This window comes from Protopterus annectens, chromosome 6.part1, assembly GCF_019279795.1.
Source record: "Protopterus annectens isolate FY-2018-M chromosome 6.part1, PAN1.0, whole genome shotgun sequence".
NCBI lineage: Eukaryota > Metazoa > Chordata > Ceratodontiformes > Protopteridae > Protopterus > Protopterus annectens.
In genome coordinates, this window is record NC_056738.1 from 288,632,096 (window position 1) to 288,652,297 (window position 20,202).

The 20,202-nt window shown below is 38.7% G+C and overlaps 1 protein-coding gene across 3 annotated transcripts in view; it reads left to right on the forward strand.

Annotated features, from left to right (window-relative positions):
• The window catches only part of SPAG16 (sperm associated antigen 16), a 971,574-nt gene that overhangs the window by 295,604 nt on the left and 655,768 nt on the right, over window positions 1-20,202 (forward strand). For 2 of the 3 annotated variants that reach the window (XM_044075715.1, XM_044075714.1), the window contains exon 4: window positions 11,967-12,094. In XM_044075715.1, coding sequence (XP_043931650.1) covers window positions 11,967-12,094 — 128 coding nt within the window. Of the gene's footprint in view, window positions 1-5,326; window positions 5,428-11,966; window positions 12,095-20,202 lie in introns of those variants that run through there. The other variant, XM_044075716.1, reaches the window with a different exon arrangement.

Consider the following 20,202-nt stretch of genomic DNA (forward strand, 5'->3'; position numbering starts at 1 on the left):
GATTGGCTTTTGCATTGCATTTTGTTATTCCCATCATGGCAAGGAGATTCCAGCTGGGATTAGGCCTCATTCCACTAGGGCTACTGCCACTTCAACAGCATTTCTAAGGGGGGTGGCAACTAAGGATATTTTGGAAGCAGCTACTTGGAGTTCAGTGCATACTTTCTCTAAGCATTATCACCTTCCTATCTACTCTAAGTCTAGGGCTGGTTTTGCCACAGCTGTTTTGCAAGGCATGTTGTCAGTTCCTGCTTCTTTATGATTTGCCAGCCTCCCTTACCTCTGCTTTGGGATTCTACCCAATAGTAAGGACTGCAGCAATGGGGAACGAAGAACATAGTACAGTTTTGTACCTACCATAAATGTAGATGTTCGAGGATCCCCATTGCTGCAGTCCAATTTACCTCCCTCCTTCCCTCTGTGTTTGGGGTGGTTGTGTAGGTGAGGTTACATGCTTATATTTTTGTATATATTCTTGTATATATTGTACATATTTTTGGTGCAGGTATTTTGGGCCTTGTCTTTTTAGGGTCTTCTGACATCTGGGGCAAGAAAAGACTGAGGATATGACGTCGGTCATGCGCATTAGTACCCTGACGTACTGACGTCAGTCTAATGCGCCCTGACCGACGTCAGCCTTATACTCTGGTATTCGGGCCGACTGGACGCGGACTATACCCTATAGTAAGGACTGCAGCAATGGGGATCCTCGAACATCTACATTTATGGTAGGTACAAAACTGTACTTTTTCTCAGGCAAGATTACATATGAAGGTACTGCATTGGACTCTGTGCAATGGGTCAATGCTGTATCAATTCATGCAGCTTCCAGTTCACCTTACACCAATATGCAGATGTCACATCTATTAGTAGTTGACTTCCACACTAGTGATGTGGGGTCTGCCTTTCATTTTTCCACCTCTGAAAACTACTATGACCAGAAATACATGCTTTCTTGGCTTGAGGGTGGGGCATTTCGAGGGGAAGACAGTTCAAGGCATGTAGTCAACTGCAGAGGCCAGATTTCACATCAGTGTCCTGGAGATGATGGTAGTCCTTCTAGCATTGCAGGCCTTACAGTACTCCCTCCACAAGGCAGTGATATCCATCCAGTTGGAAGTTATGGATGTGGTCTGGTATATCATACATGAATACTAGGCTAATTGCCCTGAAGGGCTATTTTGAGCCCAGCTAATAGCCCAAAGTCAGAATCAAATCCTCTACAGTTTTTAAGAGGTGAAGGTCTTAACCATTATTCCAAACTTAACAGTGAAGTGCAAACCAATTCATACTGGTTATATTGGGAAGTCCTGACTGTGTGACAATGGGCAAAATTTTCTGAATGCTTTCTAGTGGCAATGCACATCCTGTGGAGCTCCAGTGTTTTAGCAGACAAACTGAGCAGGTCCATTCTCCTGCCTCAAGAGTGTTCCCTCAACTAGTCTGTGGTGACCCTGATTTTCAGTCACTGGGGACAACCATGTTGTGACATCTTCATTTCCCATCTGAAAACCAAGTGCAGCAGTTACTTAGCCTTGATCTCCCAAGGGAGTCAATCATCATGGGATGCTCTGGTTCACAACTGGCCCCCTGCATCTCCTATATACTTTTTCTGCCTTTCCCCGATAAAAGTTTTTTTCAGAAGGCCATTTGGTAAAAGGCAACGGTGATTCTCATTGCCCTCTTCTAGCCCCATCCAGTTTGGTTCCCCCTTCCTTTAGCCTCATCTGAAACACCCTCCCTGGGTGCTTGGCCCTCTTCCAGATCTCCTATCTCACTATCAAGTCAGCCTTACCAGGACTTAAAAGCCCTGACATTAACCACATGGTTCTTACAGTTCCAGTGATAGCCAGGGATGGCAGGCTTTCTGCTACAGTGATTTACATTTTATTATCTTCACAAAAACCAAACACTTGAAAGGTTTACAAATGGAAATGTAAGAGGTTTGCTATCTGGGCATCTTCAAAGGGCTTGGATCCTTTCTTAGCAACTATACCATATATTCTATATTTTTGGTGGTATTATTTCAGGAAGATGCTAGCTTTTCTGTCATTAAGGTACATTTAGCAGCTATACTCAATTTTCATGTAGGAGAGAAACAGAACTCTAGTGCGTCCTTGAAACTTTATAAAGCCTTTTTGCAGAGAACATTCCTTTTCTGGCCCCCCGTCAGATATCCAGTTCCTCCTTGGGACATTACTTTATTGCTTTAAGCTTTAAATCACCATCTCTTCTAACCAGTAGTGTCAGCAGAACTGAAATTTCTATCTTAAGAAACTATTTTTCTGGTGACCATTAGATCATCTAGTAGAATTTCTAAGTTGCAGGCTTTAATTTACAAGCCTGCTTTCTTGATATTTCATAAGGATAGGGTATCTCTTCAGACCATTCAAAATTTCCTTCTCAAAGTGGCCTCGGAAGCTGCCCTTAACCAGTCCATTAACTTACCAGCTTTCTTCCAAAATTTTTCTAATAAAAGAGAATATAGCTTGCATTTGATGAATATTCACCACCAATTGAGGTTCTACTTGCACCATACCAAAGGTTTTAGGAAAACAGATCAGCATTTTATTTCCTTTTCAAATTAGGAGATGATATTTCAAATGTCATGTCGTCCAGAGGGCTTTCTGATCTTTATTACTTTTGTATATAAAGAGAAGGTTCTGTCTGTGCTTCACAGACCAAGAAGAGTTCCAGTTCCTTCAACCAGAGCAGTTGCAGCTTCTGTAGCCTACTTTGCCAGAGTACCTTTAGATGAGATGTGTGCCGTGGCTACTTGGTCTACTGTTCACACCTTTGTTTCTCATTGGAAGCTAGATATACAGTCTAGATCCTGTCCTTCTTTCATTTCCACCATTCTTCAACATGCTTCCATGAGACCACCCTAGAGTATAAGTAGCTGCAAAATCTGTCCCATCTATTGAGTTAGACTGAAAAGACAACATCAGATATGAATTATAGAGCCATGTTGTCTTATTCCATCTGGTCAATATTCTCTTCCTCCACCCCCCCCTTACCTAAGTTGTTATCTTGTTTCTCTCAACTGACCACACTGGACCGGACCAAGGCCTTGTCTGATATACAGCTTGAAGCTGTTTCGTATTATGTCATAGTTTCTTGTGATTCAGTTTAGTGACCTTTAGAAGGGTGTATAAGGTGCTTGTGGGTAAACTCGATCTGAGGTATTGTAGGAACAGGAGGGAATGTCAGATCCATTTGGATCTCTTAACCTTTCTGTTAAACCAGATTGAAGAAGACCCCACAGATCTAGTGTATGGCAAGCACATTACTTTCATTTATCTACAATTCCAAGGGTATTTACAAAGTGTCTAGCTTCAGTGATAGCTCATTGCTGATGGCAAGGTGTTCACAAATGTTCTTATTTAGACGACTTCCTTATCTTTGCAGAGTATTTTCCTAGTTGTCAGGAGTCCTTAAAAGGGGTTTCTTCTCTCCTTACCAATCTGGAGTTCCAGATAAATGTTCAGAAATCTTCCTTGACTCCATCACACAGGACTGAGTATCTAAGCTGCCTTCTAGACACTTCTCAAAAAAAAAATTCTTTCCAAGGAACAGGTGGATTTTTATTTGGAAACTTTCCTGAATGTCTCCTATCAGACTCAGTTTGGCAAGAGAATATCTCAGGATCTTAGGGTATATGGCTACAGTGATTGCTACGATTCCTATTGCCAGCTTATGCATGAGAAAAAATAAATGGCTTAAAAAACTTATGGACCCAACATTTTTATCCTCTGGAATTTCAGACTCCAATTCTGGGCTTTATCAAAAAGGAACTGCACTATTAATTGGCTCAAAATCCTGGTCTTTTATTTTCTTCTCATGTTCCAAGTTAATGTGTAACTTCAGATGTATCAGATTTTGCTTGGGGAGTAGTTTCTGTTGGACTAAAGGTGCAAGGCCTTTGAAACTCTTCAGACAGTCCAAAGCACACAAATGTCAAAGAGATCTTTGCTGTGATTCATGCCATAAAATTACTTCATTATCTGTGGTTTGCAGGACCACTACTGGTGATAACAGGCCATACCATAATGGTGTGGAACATAATCAGGTTGGCTGTAGGTCTTAACCTTAGTGTAGGCTGGGTATAATGGCTTTGGTAGTAACTCTTTAGCATGGTTTAACCCTCCAAGCATCTTACATTCTGTCAGAGCAAGATGCAGTGGCAGGGCTAGGACAGACTCTCATGAATGAAAATTGAATATAGTGTCTGATGCAGTTGATAGATCTGTTTGTCTCCTTTCAAAACAACAACTTATTCTGTACTAGGACTCCTTGCAGGCTGACTTGGAAAACTGATGCATCCTCATTCCTGTGGTCAAGGATGTTCCTTTATGCATTTCCACTCTTTCCACTGATATTGGGGGTAATTTTGGAAATTCAGAAGGACTTTTAAAAAATCATTGTGGCGAGTCCATTTTGGTCCAAGCAGAATTGGTTTTCCCTTCTTATGGAATTGGCAAAGAGCAATTGCCACAAGCTTTCTCAAAGAATGGACCTACCTCCAGTCTTGAGCACCTTCAACTAACTGCATGGATGATTAAATTTTTATACCTTTTAGGCACATCTTTCATGAGGATGTACAGCAGTTACTAAAGGAGGCAGTAAAGCCTACTACTAGGAAGTCTTATATTGGCAAACAGAAAAGATTTTCTAGTTGGGGCCTAGCCTATGACCAGGGCTTTATGGAAGATTATGTACTACTGGTTCTTAAATATTTGTAAGAGTTGCTGTCATATCTGGCATTTCTTATTCCTATAGCAAGATTCATCAATCACCTATTTCAGCATGTATGCACATAAATCTTCCTCTTTTCTCACTGTTTTTGATAAAACGTTTTCTGAAGGGGATTTTACAGCTGAGACCACCTAGACAATCGATGGCTTCTTCTTGGGATCTAAACTTTGTGCTAGAAAAGTTAGCCACATATCCCTTTAAACCAGCTCATCAGACTGATTTAAGGTTCATCACATGGAATACAGTACTTATTGCTCTGAACTCTGCAAGAAGAGTTTCTGAGTTGCAAGCTTTCCTGGTGAATGAGCCCTGTGTGGTCTTCCTTCGAGATATGGTCACATTAAGAACAAATCCGTATTTATGCTCAAAGTTGTTTCAGAGTTTACTTTGAATTAAGCCATCAATCTCCCGGTGTTAGCCAAATCCTTCAAGCCAGTGAGAGAAGATTCTACATACTCTGAATGTTTATAGGCAGCTCAGGTACAATCTTGACAGAACAAAGTTTTTTAGAAAAGCAGATTTATTTATATTTATTTAACATTTGTTGACAGGGAAAGTCGAACTAGGACAGAGCCTATTTTCAATGGAAGCCCGGGCAGAAACGCTTCAGACGCATGTCTTTGGATAGTGAGAAGAAACCGGAGCAGTCAGAGGAAATCCTCGCAAATGCAGGTAGGAAATGCAGATGAACATAGTACAGTTATGTAAGTTGAACTTATCATAACAGTAGATGTTCAAATTCCTGCTCTTCTCCCTACTTCTGTTTATAGTTATCTTTTGGAATATAAAACTATTTGTTGCTATTTATATCTTTTTTGAGGCTCAAGATGAGTACACTTTTACTCTTCACTTTAGAAGCAAGACAGTCCTAAAATTGCATACACTCTGACTGAAGCCAGAGCTTTGTGAAGCTGGCTGGTTATTGCATCTTAAGCAGGATGCAACACATAAAGCCAAAAGCTACTACAGAAGTGAAAAGTTCAAATATCTACTGTTATGGTAACTGCAGGTTTCGCAACTGAATTTATTTTTCTTGTTCCTGAGCAGATTTTGCTAGGGTTATTCTGCAGGGGCTCGTGGACTCTGACCCTTCCTCCTCCTGCCTTTCATTCTAAGATTTGGTATCTACCCATGTAATTTAAGCTTCTGCAACAGTGATCTAATGATGAACATAATATGGCTGTGTAGGGTAACGTACCATAACAGTAAATGTTTAAAACAATCAGTGTTGTGTTGTAGTAAGAACAGCCTCCTTACATCTTCCTTTTTTGTGTTATGTTTTTGTTAGAGTATGGGAATTTTTTCTTTTACTCTTTTTTTTTTTTTTCCTCACATGTAACTAATACTCAGGGCTCTAATCTGCCTTATTCTGAGGCAAGAAAGCTGTGAATGTTTAGAAACCTGACTACTGATTTTATATTGCTATCTGATCTGTTACTAAAGCTTTGAAAACTGATTGTCTGACATATCCTTGGTAGGCTATAACCCATATAGCTTAGGCTGCTGCAACAATGGTCTGTTATGGTAATCATCTTGGACAATTGTACTTTTTCCCCAGTTTGATTTTTTTCATCTTGGACAATTGTACTTTTTCCCCAGTTTGATTTTTTTGTTCACTTTCCAGAATTGCAAAAGCACCCAGTCAAGAAGCCAGAGTTTGTTTGTGTCATAACATTTTCAAGATATGTAGTTCTTTTTCTAACCCACTGTTCCATGTTTTCTTTCCTGATACCCACTTTTGCAGAGCTTTTAGCAATGACCTAATTATAAACACTCAGTTCTTAGAATGTAGCCAACTTTTTTTTGGGTAAGTTGCTTATTAGTTAGCATCCCTACCTTGCTTTCTCCTTTTTATAGTCCTAGACAATACCATTTACCCATTTCCTTTTTCCATTCTAACACTACATATTTTCTATTATTTAATAACTATTCCTCAACCCTCTTCATCCTTCCTACCTGACCACCAGATTTTTTTCTTTGAGCTCATTCTGTAATTTTATGCTAGCATGCCCATTTTCATTTCTTCTCCCATCTTTATGTAACTTTCCCCATGCACTCTTTGCCTGTGATGCTTTTTCTACTAACATGTATGTCTAATGTAACATTCATGCCACAATACTGTAAATAGTTTTTAACTAGCTCATGTTATCCTTGGATGTGATTGTGTTAATTTCATTGTCCTAGCTTGGAGCTTAACTCCCCGGGTCTCTACTGAAAATGGGACATATATCCAGGTGGACTAGCCCAGTAAAAAAATGTAAAATAAATAAATAAATTGTTCTGCTGAATTCATTATTTTATTATTATATTTCTGTAGGTTTTTCTGATTTTTTTAACTCCTACTTTTATGACCATACTGCATTTTTCTTTATTTTGTTGTGATTCCCTTCATTTGGGCAATTTTAACATGTGTGACAACCCACCACTGGACAAGTAATCAAGGAGCATCAATCCTCGCCACTGGCAACAGTTTACTGCGAGGATAACAGGTACACACACACAGTATTTCCAGATGCAGCTCTCTGCATCAAGTGCATTTTTCCTTAAGAACACACAGAGACCACAGTCAGTCCGGGGATGGTTTCTCCCTCTTTCTCCAGATCCCCATTGGCACCGCTATAGAGTTGAGATCTCAGCTGAGTGACCAAGCCAAGACCTCCAGCACCCTCTCTGTCCAACCAGTGCTTCGTGTCCCTGCCTAAGTAGCTGACACACACAGTCTTTGAGGTTTGATTTACACACACACACCTGGGAAAGGCTGGCACAGGTTTACTAGCTATGCCCCTTTCTGCCCAGACTATAAGGTAGTTTCCACTGCCATCAGTCACTCCTTATCAGCTACTTTAAGGCCCTTAACAAAGGCTGTTGAATCTTACTGTGTAATATTAATAATAATACAAATGGTAGTTTGACCAAGAGTAAGGTTATTAGTAGTGGCCCATACAGTGTCACCAAATAAATATGCAAGTACTCTCAAAACTTAAATATCTCTATAGAGTTCACCCACAATGAAAAGTTTAAATATATTTAATAATAAATAATAAAAGACTAAGACAATGTTGTTGTTGTTTATCTTTCGGCTTTTCCCGGTTAGGGGTCGCCACAGCGGAACTCCGGCCTGCTAATGATTGTCAGTTGTTTTTATGGTGTCGAGTTGCCAGCCTGATGGCCCAACCTTTAACAAAGGCACGCCCATTCAACGCATGTCTTTCGAATGCCCACTCGACCATGGGGAGGACATGCAGACTCCACACAGAAGGCACTCCCAACCCAAGCCGAGAATCGAATGGGAGAACCTCTTGCTGTGAGGCACCAATGCTACCGCTGCAACACTAAGACAATGCTAAATATATATTCACAGTGACATCAGAGTTCAAAACCACAGGAACTATTTAAAATAACATTGCAGTACAGGGTCAAAACATCTAAACTAAGCTTCACTATATTCCTGACTTAATCTGAGAGTCATACTGTTCCCTAGAAACTTACTTCATTAGAGCAAGAGAGATGTGTGGTGAATGGGACTTCTTCTTGTCAAGTCCAAGGCAAAATACAGAAAGCTCTGTCTCCCTAAGAGACTTCTCAAATTAATATTTAAATATTACTGCTGGGGTAACTTGAAGAACGACATAATTTCTGGTCATCTGACTTCTAGTTCCCAGGCCAAAACCCCCCTTTGCTAGAAGCTGACAGCATTTAGCATCTGTCTGTAAAAATATACACACAAGGGCTTTTGCTTAGATTTTTGGCAGATGCTGGAAATCATAAAAAAATGCATTCCTTCATAATTCAAATTTAGCAATTAGTTCACTCCAAGGACAATACAGAAAGCTTCCTAGTACAGATTTTGTGTCTCTAGCTGCATTGAAAACTTGAGAGATGGCCTCTTTATTGTGTAGCCTATAAAGTAATTTAATTTCAGATATATTTCTAAAGTTTGCTGGACTAAGGTTAACCTCCTGTGTTTCAGTTTCCACTGTTAAAATGTATACATTTAAACAGTTACAATAGTACATATACATTTCTGTGCTTCTAGTAGAGCACACTGTGGTTACATTTCAAAAGCAGCACTTTGCAAATACCTTTTCAACACACACATCTGTACAAGCAGTTTGATATACACTACATACAGTTCTAAGACATTTGTAACACAAGCATCTTGTATAAATCATTTCGATAGTCACCAATGACATATAATTTACAAAATTCCAGCTAGCTGTGCTGTCAGTATCTCATTTCATCACATGTTTACTGTTTTATACTTTGTAATGATACTTGTAATCACACATTGATTTTCTGTACTTGCATCATATATGTCTGCTCATGTATGCACAGTGTAGCCACCATACAGCCACAACAGTATACATAACATTTTTCCTTTGGGGCTCTCTTTCATTCAGACACCTTGAAGAGCTTGCATCTAGCTGTTGTGCAACCATAATATGTATTTTTTTTTTATCACTACCATATGGCCCCCTCCCTTTTTATCTTTTCAAGCTTTGTGGTGCTGAGGTAGTTGTGCACGAGTCAGACACTAAATGGCTCAAGTAATCCACATTTTTATCTTCATTAGCTAGCTGAAAAGTTGTTGCCTTCTCTTGGATTGGATCATTTGTATTTCACTGAGGGATTATTTTTTGGAGTGTGAATAATTAGTAGTTTGGCTTTAAAAATGATATATTTTATAATGACTGAGTATCTTGCAAATAAGTTGCGTGTTTTGCACTTGTTACTCTGAGGGTTGTTTTCAAGACCATACAAGAGAAACTGAAACAGTTTTAAGAGGTGAAGAAGAATTTCAGGTAGTTTTAAGACTGGAGATTATTTTGCTGAAGAAGGTTACTGGATCACTGCTCTCCTGTTTCTAAGAAAAATGTAAAATCTTAAGTAATTCCTATGTGCTGTTTTCTCTTCGCCATTTTTTTTTCTAGAAGGGTTTGGCTATAACTCAGAACGATGTTAATTAGAATGGAACCTTGTATCCTGTTTAGAAAAAACAATGCTTGTTTAATTCAGCCTGCCACAACAGGCTTCAGATTCTTCTTGACCCTAAGCAGGATAAAGCAAGTATTAGAAGATGAACAAATAATTTTGCCCTTCAAGTCAAAAGTTCTTCATGATATGTGGTAGAAGAGACATGAATCATACATAATAATGTAAAAATAAGCAATAAGTTGCACAGGTTTTATGGCAAATAAACCCTGGTATGTTAAACAGTCAAAAATGTTAACAATAACACAAAAAAAAAACGTAAAAATGAAGTGTGCTATAAGGTTATTACTACATCTCTCCACCCCCCCCCCATGCACACACACTGTTACTAGTTATATACAGTGAGATAATTGTTCCTTGGAGTAAGTGGAATTCTTTGAAATATTACAGTGTTGCAATTAGTATATGTTGTGTAACAAAGTTGCACATTCATATTTGTACTTTCCAGTGCAAAACACAAATGTGGTTGCCATGCTGCCAGATGCACAACCTTACTTCATGTAGAACTTTTGCTAACAAAACATGAACTACATAAAGAGTTTGATTTGTGCAGTTCACTGTAGACTTTCCCTGACTGCACTTGTTCAATCCACCATAATTCCACCTTCATGTGAATTGTGAATACCATTTCTGATTATCTTTCATATTCTTATTACTGCGGTGGTGGTGCTGCGGTAGCATTGTCGCCTCACAGTAAGATGTTGTCCTGTTCGATTCTCAGCTAGAGCGTCTTCTGTGTGGAGACATGCGTGACTGGGCATACATTCGTTGAAGGTTGTGCGTCAGGGCTGGCAACTCGGCACGTAAAAATCTACTGCCAGTCATTAGCGGACCGGAGTTAAGCTGTGGCTAAAGCCGAAAGACACAACATATTCTTATTATAATTTCTGATTACCTTTTTTTTTTTTTTGTGCAATCTCAATGTTATTTGACTGGCTTCATTTTATATATTTTATTCAACCCATGGTATTTAATTTTTGAATGTCATGAGATCTGGTTCAAGAAACTGGTCCTTTGAACTATTTCACATACTGAGTTATCAAACCAACAAACAAGTTTGGATAGGGATATATGGTTAATGTAATCAAAACTCATTTTAGTTAAAATCTAAACACTCAGTCAGACTTTAAGTCTGTGGGGAATGTACCTTGCTTGGTAAGATATATATGTGTATTTTATTTATTTATTTTTGTAAGGTGGGTTGTACCTTTTGTTTTCTATTTTTGAAAAGTGTTTTTTTTCTGAGTGGACAAAGGTATCTGCATGTGTGTTTCATACCCCGCACTGTCAAGCTGGGAGTTTGAATAGGCAGTTCTGATTGGCTATCCCTGCTTTATATAATATCTTTAGCAATAATACTCTTCTGTATTTCCCCAAATATTTAGTTATTCGATTTTTCTTTTTGCTGTGAGTGTACTTAGCTTACATAGCTTAGTTTAGGTATGATCTTGAATAGTATAATAATACTTTGGTACAGGAGCAATTTATAGATGATTGTAGTGTTCAGCTGAAACTACATACCAAAATAAGATAATGTACATTGTAACATTGTATAGCACAAAATACGTACATAGCACTGTAGCAGAAAGTACAGGAATGACACCGTTTGACATTATTTAAAGACCTTGTGCCTATTTTGAAGGACCTCGTCTTCAGGATATTTTTTCATTCCTTTTCACAAGTGTTCTGGCTGTAATGTAATCTGAGACCCTGTTAGCTGATGAGTGTTCTACCCTTTAAGACAATATTAATGGTATCTAGGAATTTAAGGTATTGGAATATTTTTGGAAGGATTCATTCATTGTTTCCCCACCCACTGTCTCCAAATTAGTCAGGCAGTTTGAACCTCTTCTAGCTAAGCAGTTGATTTTGCTGCTCTTTTGTTTTCTTCTTTGTCCATCTCTCTCTCTCTTCTTTTCTCCTGTATAAAAATGGACTATATTTTTACTATCTGTGGTATAGTGGAAGAGACTCTGACATCTGACATTGGCATTCTAAACTGTATATCTGTAAAAATCATTATGGATGATGGGTAAAGTTCTGCTTAGGTGAGCTGGCTATTCGGATTCATGTGAAGATCTGTTACAGTACTTTCTAGGAGAATTGCTTGTTTTTTTTTTTGCCATTGCTGCTTGACATAACAGAGCCTTGTCAAAAGGCAAATAGCATATTACAACTGTTATGTTTGTTCCTGAACGAGGACTATATTTTACTTTCAGACTGAGCGTCCAGTTTTGGTATCCAAATATCCAGTTTCCCACAAGCCAGAAGTTGTGGATGACTTCCTTCGAAACTTTTTGATAAAAATGGGAATGATGAAGACTCTTGACTGTTTTCAGACAGAATGGTAATATTTTATTTACAAAGTATAAACATTTTGCATTGCCCTTTGGTATCCACATTTAATGATATGATGCAATTTTTCTGAACATAAAATGTTCTTTAGTCAGCTTTGTATTTTCATGTTCATGTCTGTATTGTAGATATTTACTTTGAAGTAGCCTGACTACATGGGCAAGCTTAATTCACTTCTGTTTGACAGGATAGAATATAATGTGTTTAATACAGGAAGCTATACTAGACCTAGTACTCCCAAGTTATTTTTCATACCTTTTGACATACTAAATTTGAAAGAATATACTTTTCCAGCAGTATAACCTTTTAAATTGGAATTAGGGGAATGCTGTTTCGGAATAAATTACATTAATGCTTTAGTGATTTGGCGCTATCTGTATGTCAGACGCAATAAGTATATTTGGGAAGCTGTCCTTTTCAGATCTTTCTTTATCAATACCACAACTCTAATAACTATGCATGCAGTGAGTGAGATTACAGGAAAGTACATCTAGATTTTAATTTCTGTTGAAGGCATCAGTATTTGTCCTACAAATAAATCCAATACCTCTTGACCTATCCTAATGTACAGATTTGTCCCAGGGTTTCCACCTTTGTCCCTCACTGACTGGGTCAACAGGTGCTGACTGAGGTTTCTTTTTTGGGGATAAACTCTTGGCTAGACTTCTAAGGGCCCCAGGACCATTAGCCTAGTAACCACCAATGATCCTATAGATTATAGCTTGTAAGACTCTGCTAGACTCTGAAGGATAATGTGTGTAATTCCAAGGTTCTCAAAAAAGAGCAGCAAAAATGGCACTCTCCATTGCACCAAACACAATTAAAGAGGCTTTTCCCTTGTTTTGTTATGGTGCAGCTGAATAGATTGATCACTGTTGCAGTAACTTAAGCAGTTTGGGTTATATCCTGCCAAAGATATGACCACTAGACAGCCTTTAAAGCTTCAGGGCACCTTTCACACACCCTGACCACTGAAGAGCGTGAGTAGAATTGCATTAAAGCATTGGTTAGGGCGTTAAAGCTTCAGAGCTTTCTTACCATTTAAGTGCATAAGCACCTCTTTTTTTCTAATCCCAAATCAGATCCTGCAAACTTAGCACTCACCCAGTTCTTTCTTGAAAAGGTTGAGAAAGATGTTGATAAATTTGAGAAGGAAGTTTATTTTGCTGCTACTTTATCTTTTAGAATTTTAAACTGCCTGTCTCATATGTTAAAAGTCTTACTGGTTTCATTTGAGAACATTTTTTAATCCTTTTCTCTTTTCAGGGAAGATTGGAGGTGGCATTTATATTAGTAGGAGTAATTTTGCCAGGGCATCAAACAACTTCTCCAATCTTTTTGAAAGGTGCTGTGGGATCTTTTACATCCACCTGAACTACCAATGAATCAAGAAGTTGGGACCTTGATTTAGTCTCTCATCTGAAGGGTGACACACACAGAGGTGCCAGTACCTCCCTAATGCTGCACTGTAGTGTCAGCAATCCAGTCAGCTGGAGTGGGCAATAAAACTCAAGAGTCTTCTACTCTTCCAGCACTAAATATGAGTGTGGTGTCTGGCCTGCTGATACTGCAATTAGTGCATGAGAACAATATGCAAAAATTAACTGTTAACTCTCCTACTTCTGAGGTTAAAGCTTCTTTAAATCCTTAAGAGCTTCTGCCTTCTCAAGTAACCAAATACTCTGAAGTAATGCTATGATTCTGCTGATGCTTTGCCCAGGTCTGCTGCTTCTGGATCAGTTATAAGAAGATTTGGTTTGTTACATTCTCAAAACTTAGAATAAGTTAAAGCTGATATTTTAAATTCTTCCCTTGACAAAGGTGATCTGTTTGGCCCTTCTTTTGCTGAGGTCCTTAAAAGATGTGATGAAAGAGGTACATTGATTCAAAGAGTTGCCCAAATCTTTCAAATCTCCTTTCCTAAGTAAGTAAGAATTTTCTTTTCAATTTAGGACCCTTTTATAGGAAGCAAAACGAGCAGTCTCAACAAGGTGACAATAATTTTAAAAAGTACTGGCAAAGAGGTTAGAAAAAGAAAGAAGTAGACTCCTGAAACCAAGGACAGCCCAAAACACCAGAATGACTACATGCCTCTGCTTAGTTTCATAGTTACTTAGTAGGCTATTGATCCATGAAGATTTGGCTAGACATATGAAGTTTTAGTCCTTATATTTTAAAAATGAGTAACCCAGACGTAAGCAGAACATTTACATGTTGCTCGTATCCATAACAGACAAGGATACTAATCCAGGGATGAATTTGAGCTTAACCCATCTATTCATCCAGATTAATTTTGAATAGTGTAAGTGAAGTACTTTGCTTTATGTGGAGAGGAGTTAGATTCCAAAGTAGTAGTAGTATTTGTGATTCATACAGTATATATCCCTCCAACATGTTCTGTTTATGTTGCAAAAGAGATTTATATCTCTTGAGCAGGAGTTTCTTCCACCACTGAACTTGGAATATGCATTAGGTCTGACACTACAGTTTGTTGAGGATGTGTACATAAGGCAGAGATAACCCCTCAGTAGCTTGTATAACACTAAGAAGAGGGATAAGCCTTAGAGACAGTCTGCATAGTTTTTATGATTTAGACCTGAGTTTCTGGGTGCTCAAGTTGTGTCAAGTCTTTGGACAGATACATACTGGAGGGGACATTACACACAACAATTGGCCTGCTGTGGACAGAATACAGTGGAATCATGACAATAAAGTTCACCTGTTTGCTGAAATTACCTTCAATGACTTGGCATGAATCCTAAGTGGAGCATGTCATGTCATCTAAAGTAATTTTGGTGAATGCAAACAGAGCAAATGCTGTTTGACAAAATTACTTTTGCAGACAGTGGAGTTTGCTTTTTTTCACCACTGTTGGGCGATATTGGAGTTTGTGTGTGTCTATATATATATATATATATATATATATATATATATGTCTGTCTGGGATGTGTGCAGGATGGCTTGCCCACTGCAAAAATAAAATTATTGAGCTGTTCGCAGAAGGTGGTTTTGACAAACGTGTTTTTTTTTCCTGCTCACCAAAATTACCTTCAATGACTTGACAAGAATATGTTATAAGCTATGCAGTGATAAATACAATAGTGGATGCATTGGAAATAAAACACAGTTCACTGTCTACATAGGTTCCCTGGTCCCTAACTATTGGATCAATTTTCAGGGGTATGTTATCAATGTTATAATTGAAATAAACTTCTTCCTTGCCAGAGGACACTATTGTATATTTCTTGATAAGTTCCAGTTTCCCTTCCATCCTGGAAATCCTTTAACATCTCTCTCAATTTAGGTCTACATCTTCCTCTGCAGTATCAGATTATCTGTAACAAATGGGTTATGAGAATAATTCATCAAGGGCATAGATGGCATTGGGATCCAATTCCTCTTTTTTAAGGGTTTCCTCCTTATCTAGTAAACCAAATTTTTCTGTTTCTTCCACTATTGGAACACATCTTGCTTTGGTCATAGGATTAGTTCTTGTAGGTCAGATGGGGAAGAGTTTGATTCAAGGATCTTTCTGGTGTCAGTGAAAGAAAGCAGAAACTTGGAGACTTGATGCAGACCTCTCCTTTTTTCATTCTCTGTCTAAGTCTCATAGGTCAAGATGTCATTCCTCCAAACTCTGTCACCTCTTATCCCTCTCCTAGGTTTTTTGGTAACATTGTACTTAAACAATTTCTTATCATAACATACCAATTTGTAAAGAATTCAGATTTTTGTTTTAACGTTGTCTCTGGTTTACATTATCAGTTTTGTGTCTTGCACTTTGGTCTGTTTACTGTGCCAAGGGTATTTACAAAGTGTCTGCTCCCCTGATTTCTTACTGCAGAGGTCAAGGTCTTCACATTTTTCCATATTTAGACAGTTGTCCTAAATTAGCAGACTTTTTTTCTAAATGTTAAGATTTTCAAACATGTCAAGGAACTCCTCCTTAGCCTGAGATTCCAAGTAAACCTACAGAAATCATTTCTCATTCTACACGAGAAAAATATTTCTGGGTTTGTTTTGGATACATCCCTAGGAAGGACTTTTCTTCCTCTAGACAAAGTAGAACTGTACAAATAAAATGTGTGATCACTGCTGCAAAAGCCTTAGCTATATGGGTCATATCCTGCATAGTATGTAACAGAGGGCCAGCTTCCAAAGCTTCAGGACACCTTCCACACACCCAGTCTGTCAGTCATCTTGAACTGAGTTGACTTGGGTGCCAAGCCTTTCAGAGCTTTCCTACTGTGAAGAGTATGCTCCCCTGAGGTTTTCAAGAGTTGACTATCTGCTTGTGCTGTTCATTTGCTGGGCAGAGTTCCCTTTGGTGTAAAAAAAAAATCCCTTTAAAAATTGTCTGTTTAATAAAACAGAACATTTATTTTAAAGCTAGGAGTTTGTGTTTTAATAGACTGTCATGAGACTGTATTGTTTAAATGAGAGCACTGTTTTGTCCTGTCAGATTAAAAATATTTTTAGAGCAATTGAAAACCTTTTTTTCTGTGGAGAAATTGCATTTATTTTACTTTTTGGGGCTGCAGAGTGTTTTAAAATGCATTTCACTGTGTTTTTTTATGTGAAAAAAGTGACTTTTAAAAACTTACTTTACTGGCTTTTCCTGCTTATTTTCCCCTGGAAACAGGCACAATTTTTCATCTTGACCATGGAACAAACCGTCAGTCTCATACCTCTCAACTATCCAGATTTTTGCCTCATATTTTTGGTTTGTTCCTAATGAAATGTTTGGTTTTGTGACAAATCCCTGAGCATTGAAGTCACTAGATAATGGCAGACAGTGAAGTTTTAGAATTTGTATCAGAAAAATGCATGCACACAAAAAGTCTTTTATTCTGTCTATGTTTATAAGAACAATATTTAAAACCTGTCCCTATTTTACAGCCTTTGTCCCCTCATTATTTTTGGCTTTGTCCAGATATCTTGAGATAAGAGGTTAAAAGGTATGGTCAGTCCTATCATTGGTCCCTGAGCATTGAAGTCACTAGATAATGGCAGACAGTAGAGTTTTAGAATTTGTATCCTTCAGAAAAATGCATGCTCACACAGTCTTTTATTCTGTCTATGTTTATAAGAACAATATTTAAAACCTGTCCCTATTTTGCAGCCTTTGTCCCCTCATTATTTTTGGCTTTGTCCAGATATCTTGAGATAAGAGATTAAAAGGTATGGTCAGTCCTATCATTGGTCCTTATTCCAGCCGCAAAAAAAAAAAAAAAGTTAAGCAAACAGCTTTTGCCACCACAGCAGGCTAACAACTTGCCTCAGCCACAGGTGGGTGACTCTCTGCTGTGGCATTAGTTGTACATCAGACCACTCCTCTTTTGCCCTAGATCCCTCTGATGTAGCAGATTACAGCCACAATAAATAGGGGGTTAGCCACAGCCTCTGTGGCTGTTGGGGTCCTCTCAGTGGCAAAGGGGAGCTACTGTTGTAGGTCCTGGAACAGGGAACAAGGAAGAATTACCTGCTTTGTTAGAATGTTGTGTGCATCCCTGGATAAGCTGCTGCTGCCATTTCTCTTTTCCTGAAAAGATTCAATATTCTGAATCTGTATAGGAAGATGAAGCAACAGATGCATGTTTTTCTACTCAGATGAGTCAGAGGGGAGCTCAGTTTCTGATTCTCCATATGGGAATTTACCTTTGTGTGAGACTATTTCCAGAATGGCTGAGTGTTTTCAGTTTTTCAGTGGGAGAAATCTCAGTCCCTCAAAAAATACTATAGGCTGTTATAGAAGGAATTCCCAGAACCTTCACCTATTCTTTCAGTTCTGTCAGCTTTGGAGGATGTGTGTGTAGTTCTCCTGATAAATAGCTGGCCGAAACAGGTGGACAGGCTGTATAAAGTTCCTCATTCTTTTAAGTTTGTACGCACTCTTCCCAAACTTGACCCGGTAGCTATAGCTTTAGTTAATTATATTGTTGCTAAACATTTAGTTAATTCCAATCCTTCCCTTTCTGAGAAGGATGGGAAGATTATTGATAAGTATAGGAAAAAAGTTTGTTTCTGCAGCTTTGCTTTTCAGAATTTTCCATCATCAAGCTCACACATTAGAGTTTGTTTTCCTTAATTGTGAAAGTATGAGGATCGCTTTATTTGTGATTTCTTGTTGTGAGGAAAAATCTGCTTTAAATAATTTGGTTTCTTCTATTTTACAAATCACTACTCATTGTTTACAGTGTGTGTATGACTCTTATTCTTTTTAGTGCCTAAGAAAACAGGGGGTTGGAGACCAATTTTGGATCAAAGCAATCTGAGCAAACATACCAAGTTTCGGATGGTCATGGTTCAATCCATTTTGCCTTTTCTGCACAAGGACGACTGGTTGTGCTCAGCAGAGCTTCACAATGAATATTATCATATAAAAATGACCAGGCGATCAAGGAGATATCTATTGTTCTAGCTGGGAGCCAGTAATTACCAATTCAGAGTACAGCCCTTTGGTCTCACCACAGCCCCAAGGGTGTTAACCAAATGCATGGCAGTGGTAGTAGATCACTTGAGACCACACGGATTCCTAGTGTTTCCTTACCTGAATGACTGGCTCATTACCACCCTGACCAGGCATCTACTAATCAAAGCAAGATATTTTTTATTCCAATTTTGCTATCACCTAGGCATTACTATTAATCTCAACAAATCTTATCTAGAACCAACCAAGCCCTAGAATTCATAGAAGTCTTATTTGACACTGTATCAGTGACAGCCTCCCTTCCCTGCCAAGACTACAAACTATAAACCTTCAAGTCAGGAAGATAATTCAAAACTCATCTCTTTCAGCTCAATTGACTCTACAGGCGTTAGGCTCGGTCTGCTGCCATATTTCTGGTACTATTACCAAGTTACCATATGAGAATTCTTCAATGGACCCTGTTGACTCAGTGGTCCATCCTGTACCAGCCTTTTTCCACCAGATCAAAGTAACCCAGGCATGCAAAAGATATCTTAGGTGGTGGATTTGCCCGATAGGTTTCTCAAGGCCATCCATTCATACTTCCTCAGCCCAAAACCATAGTGACTGCGGACACATCCCAATTTAGGTGGGGGGAGCATTTCTTGGAAAGACTGTCTAAGGCACTTGGTCCCCAAAAGAGGCCGACACACATATTGATGTCCTAGAAATGAGAGCAGTCCTCCTAGCATTGTAGGCCTTTCAATACTCTGTCCCTTCAGGGTTATTGCAGTTCAGACAGACAATATGGCAGCAGTCTGGTACATCAACAAATAGGGAGGAACCAGATTTTATGTCAAGAAACTTATGAGAGTGTGGCAGTGGGCAGTTTCATCCAATTGATTTCTGATTGCAATGCACATTCCAGGGAAATCCAACGGGATAGCAGACAAGTTGAGCAGATCCATCCTATTGCCTCACAAGTAGTCTCTCAAAAAGGAAATTGTGCTGAAGATTTTCCATCAATGAGGCCTTCCATGCTGTGACCAATTTGCATGTCCCCTAAACAAGTGCAGCAGGTTTTTTGCCCTAATCCCCCCATTGGATAAGTCACAGAGAGACAGTCTTCTTCTCAGTTGGCCCCCACCGGTCTCCTTTATGCCTACCCCCCAACTCTCCTGATCCCCTAATTTCTTCAGAAAGCATCTCGATTGAAGAGCACAATAATCCTCATTGCCCTTTTTTGGCCTCATCAGGTTTGGTTTCCCCTTCCTATGACCTCACTTGATTCATCCCCAATGGATCTTGGATCCAATTCCATATCCTCTGTCTCATATGACAGACTTGATTCATCCAGACATTTTGAGCCTGAAGTTGACCGCATGGTTTCTCAAATTCCATCGATAGCTAGGCAATCCAGGTTGTCTTCCCCTGTATATCATATATTACTGTCTTCCCACAAACCTTCCACTAGAAAGATTTACAAAAGTAAATGGAAAAGGTTTGTTATTAGGGCTCAGCAGAAAAACATTGGCCCTTTTTCAGCACCAGTCCCCAAGATTCTCAGATTTTTGGCTACTGCTTTTAATGAAAGGGCTAGTTCTTCAACAGTTAAAGTACAACTGTCTGCTATTTCAAACTTTCATATTTGAGATGACAATTCTTAGCTTTATTGTGACTATGTAATGCTT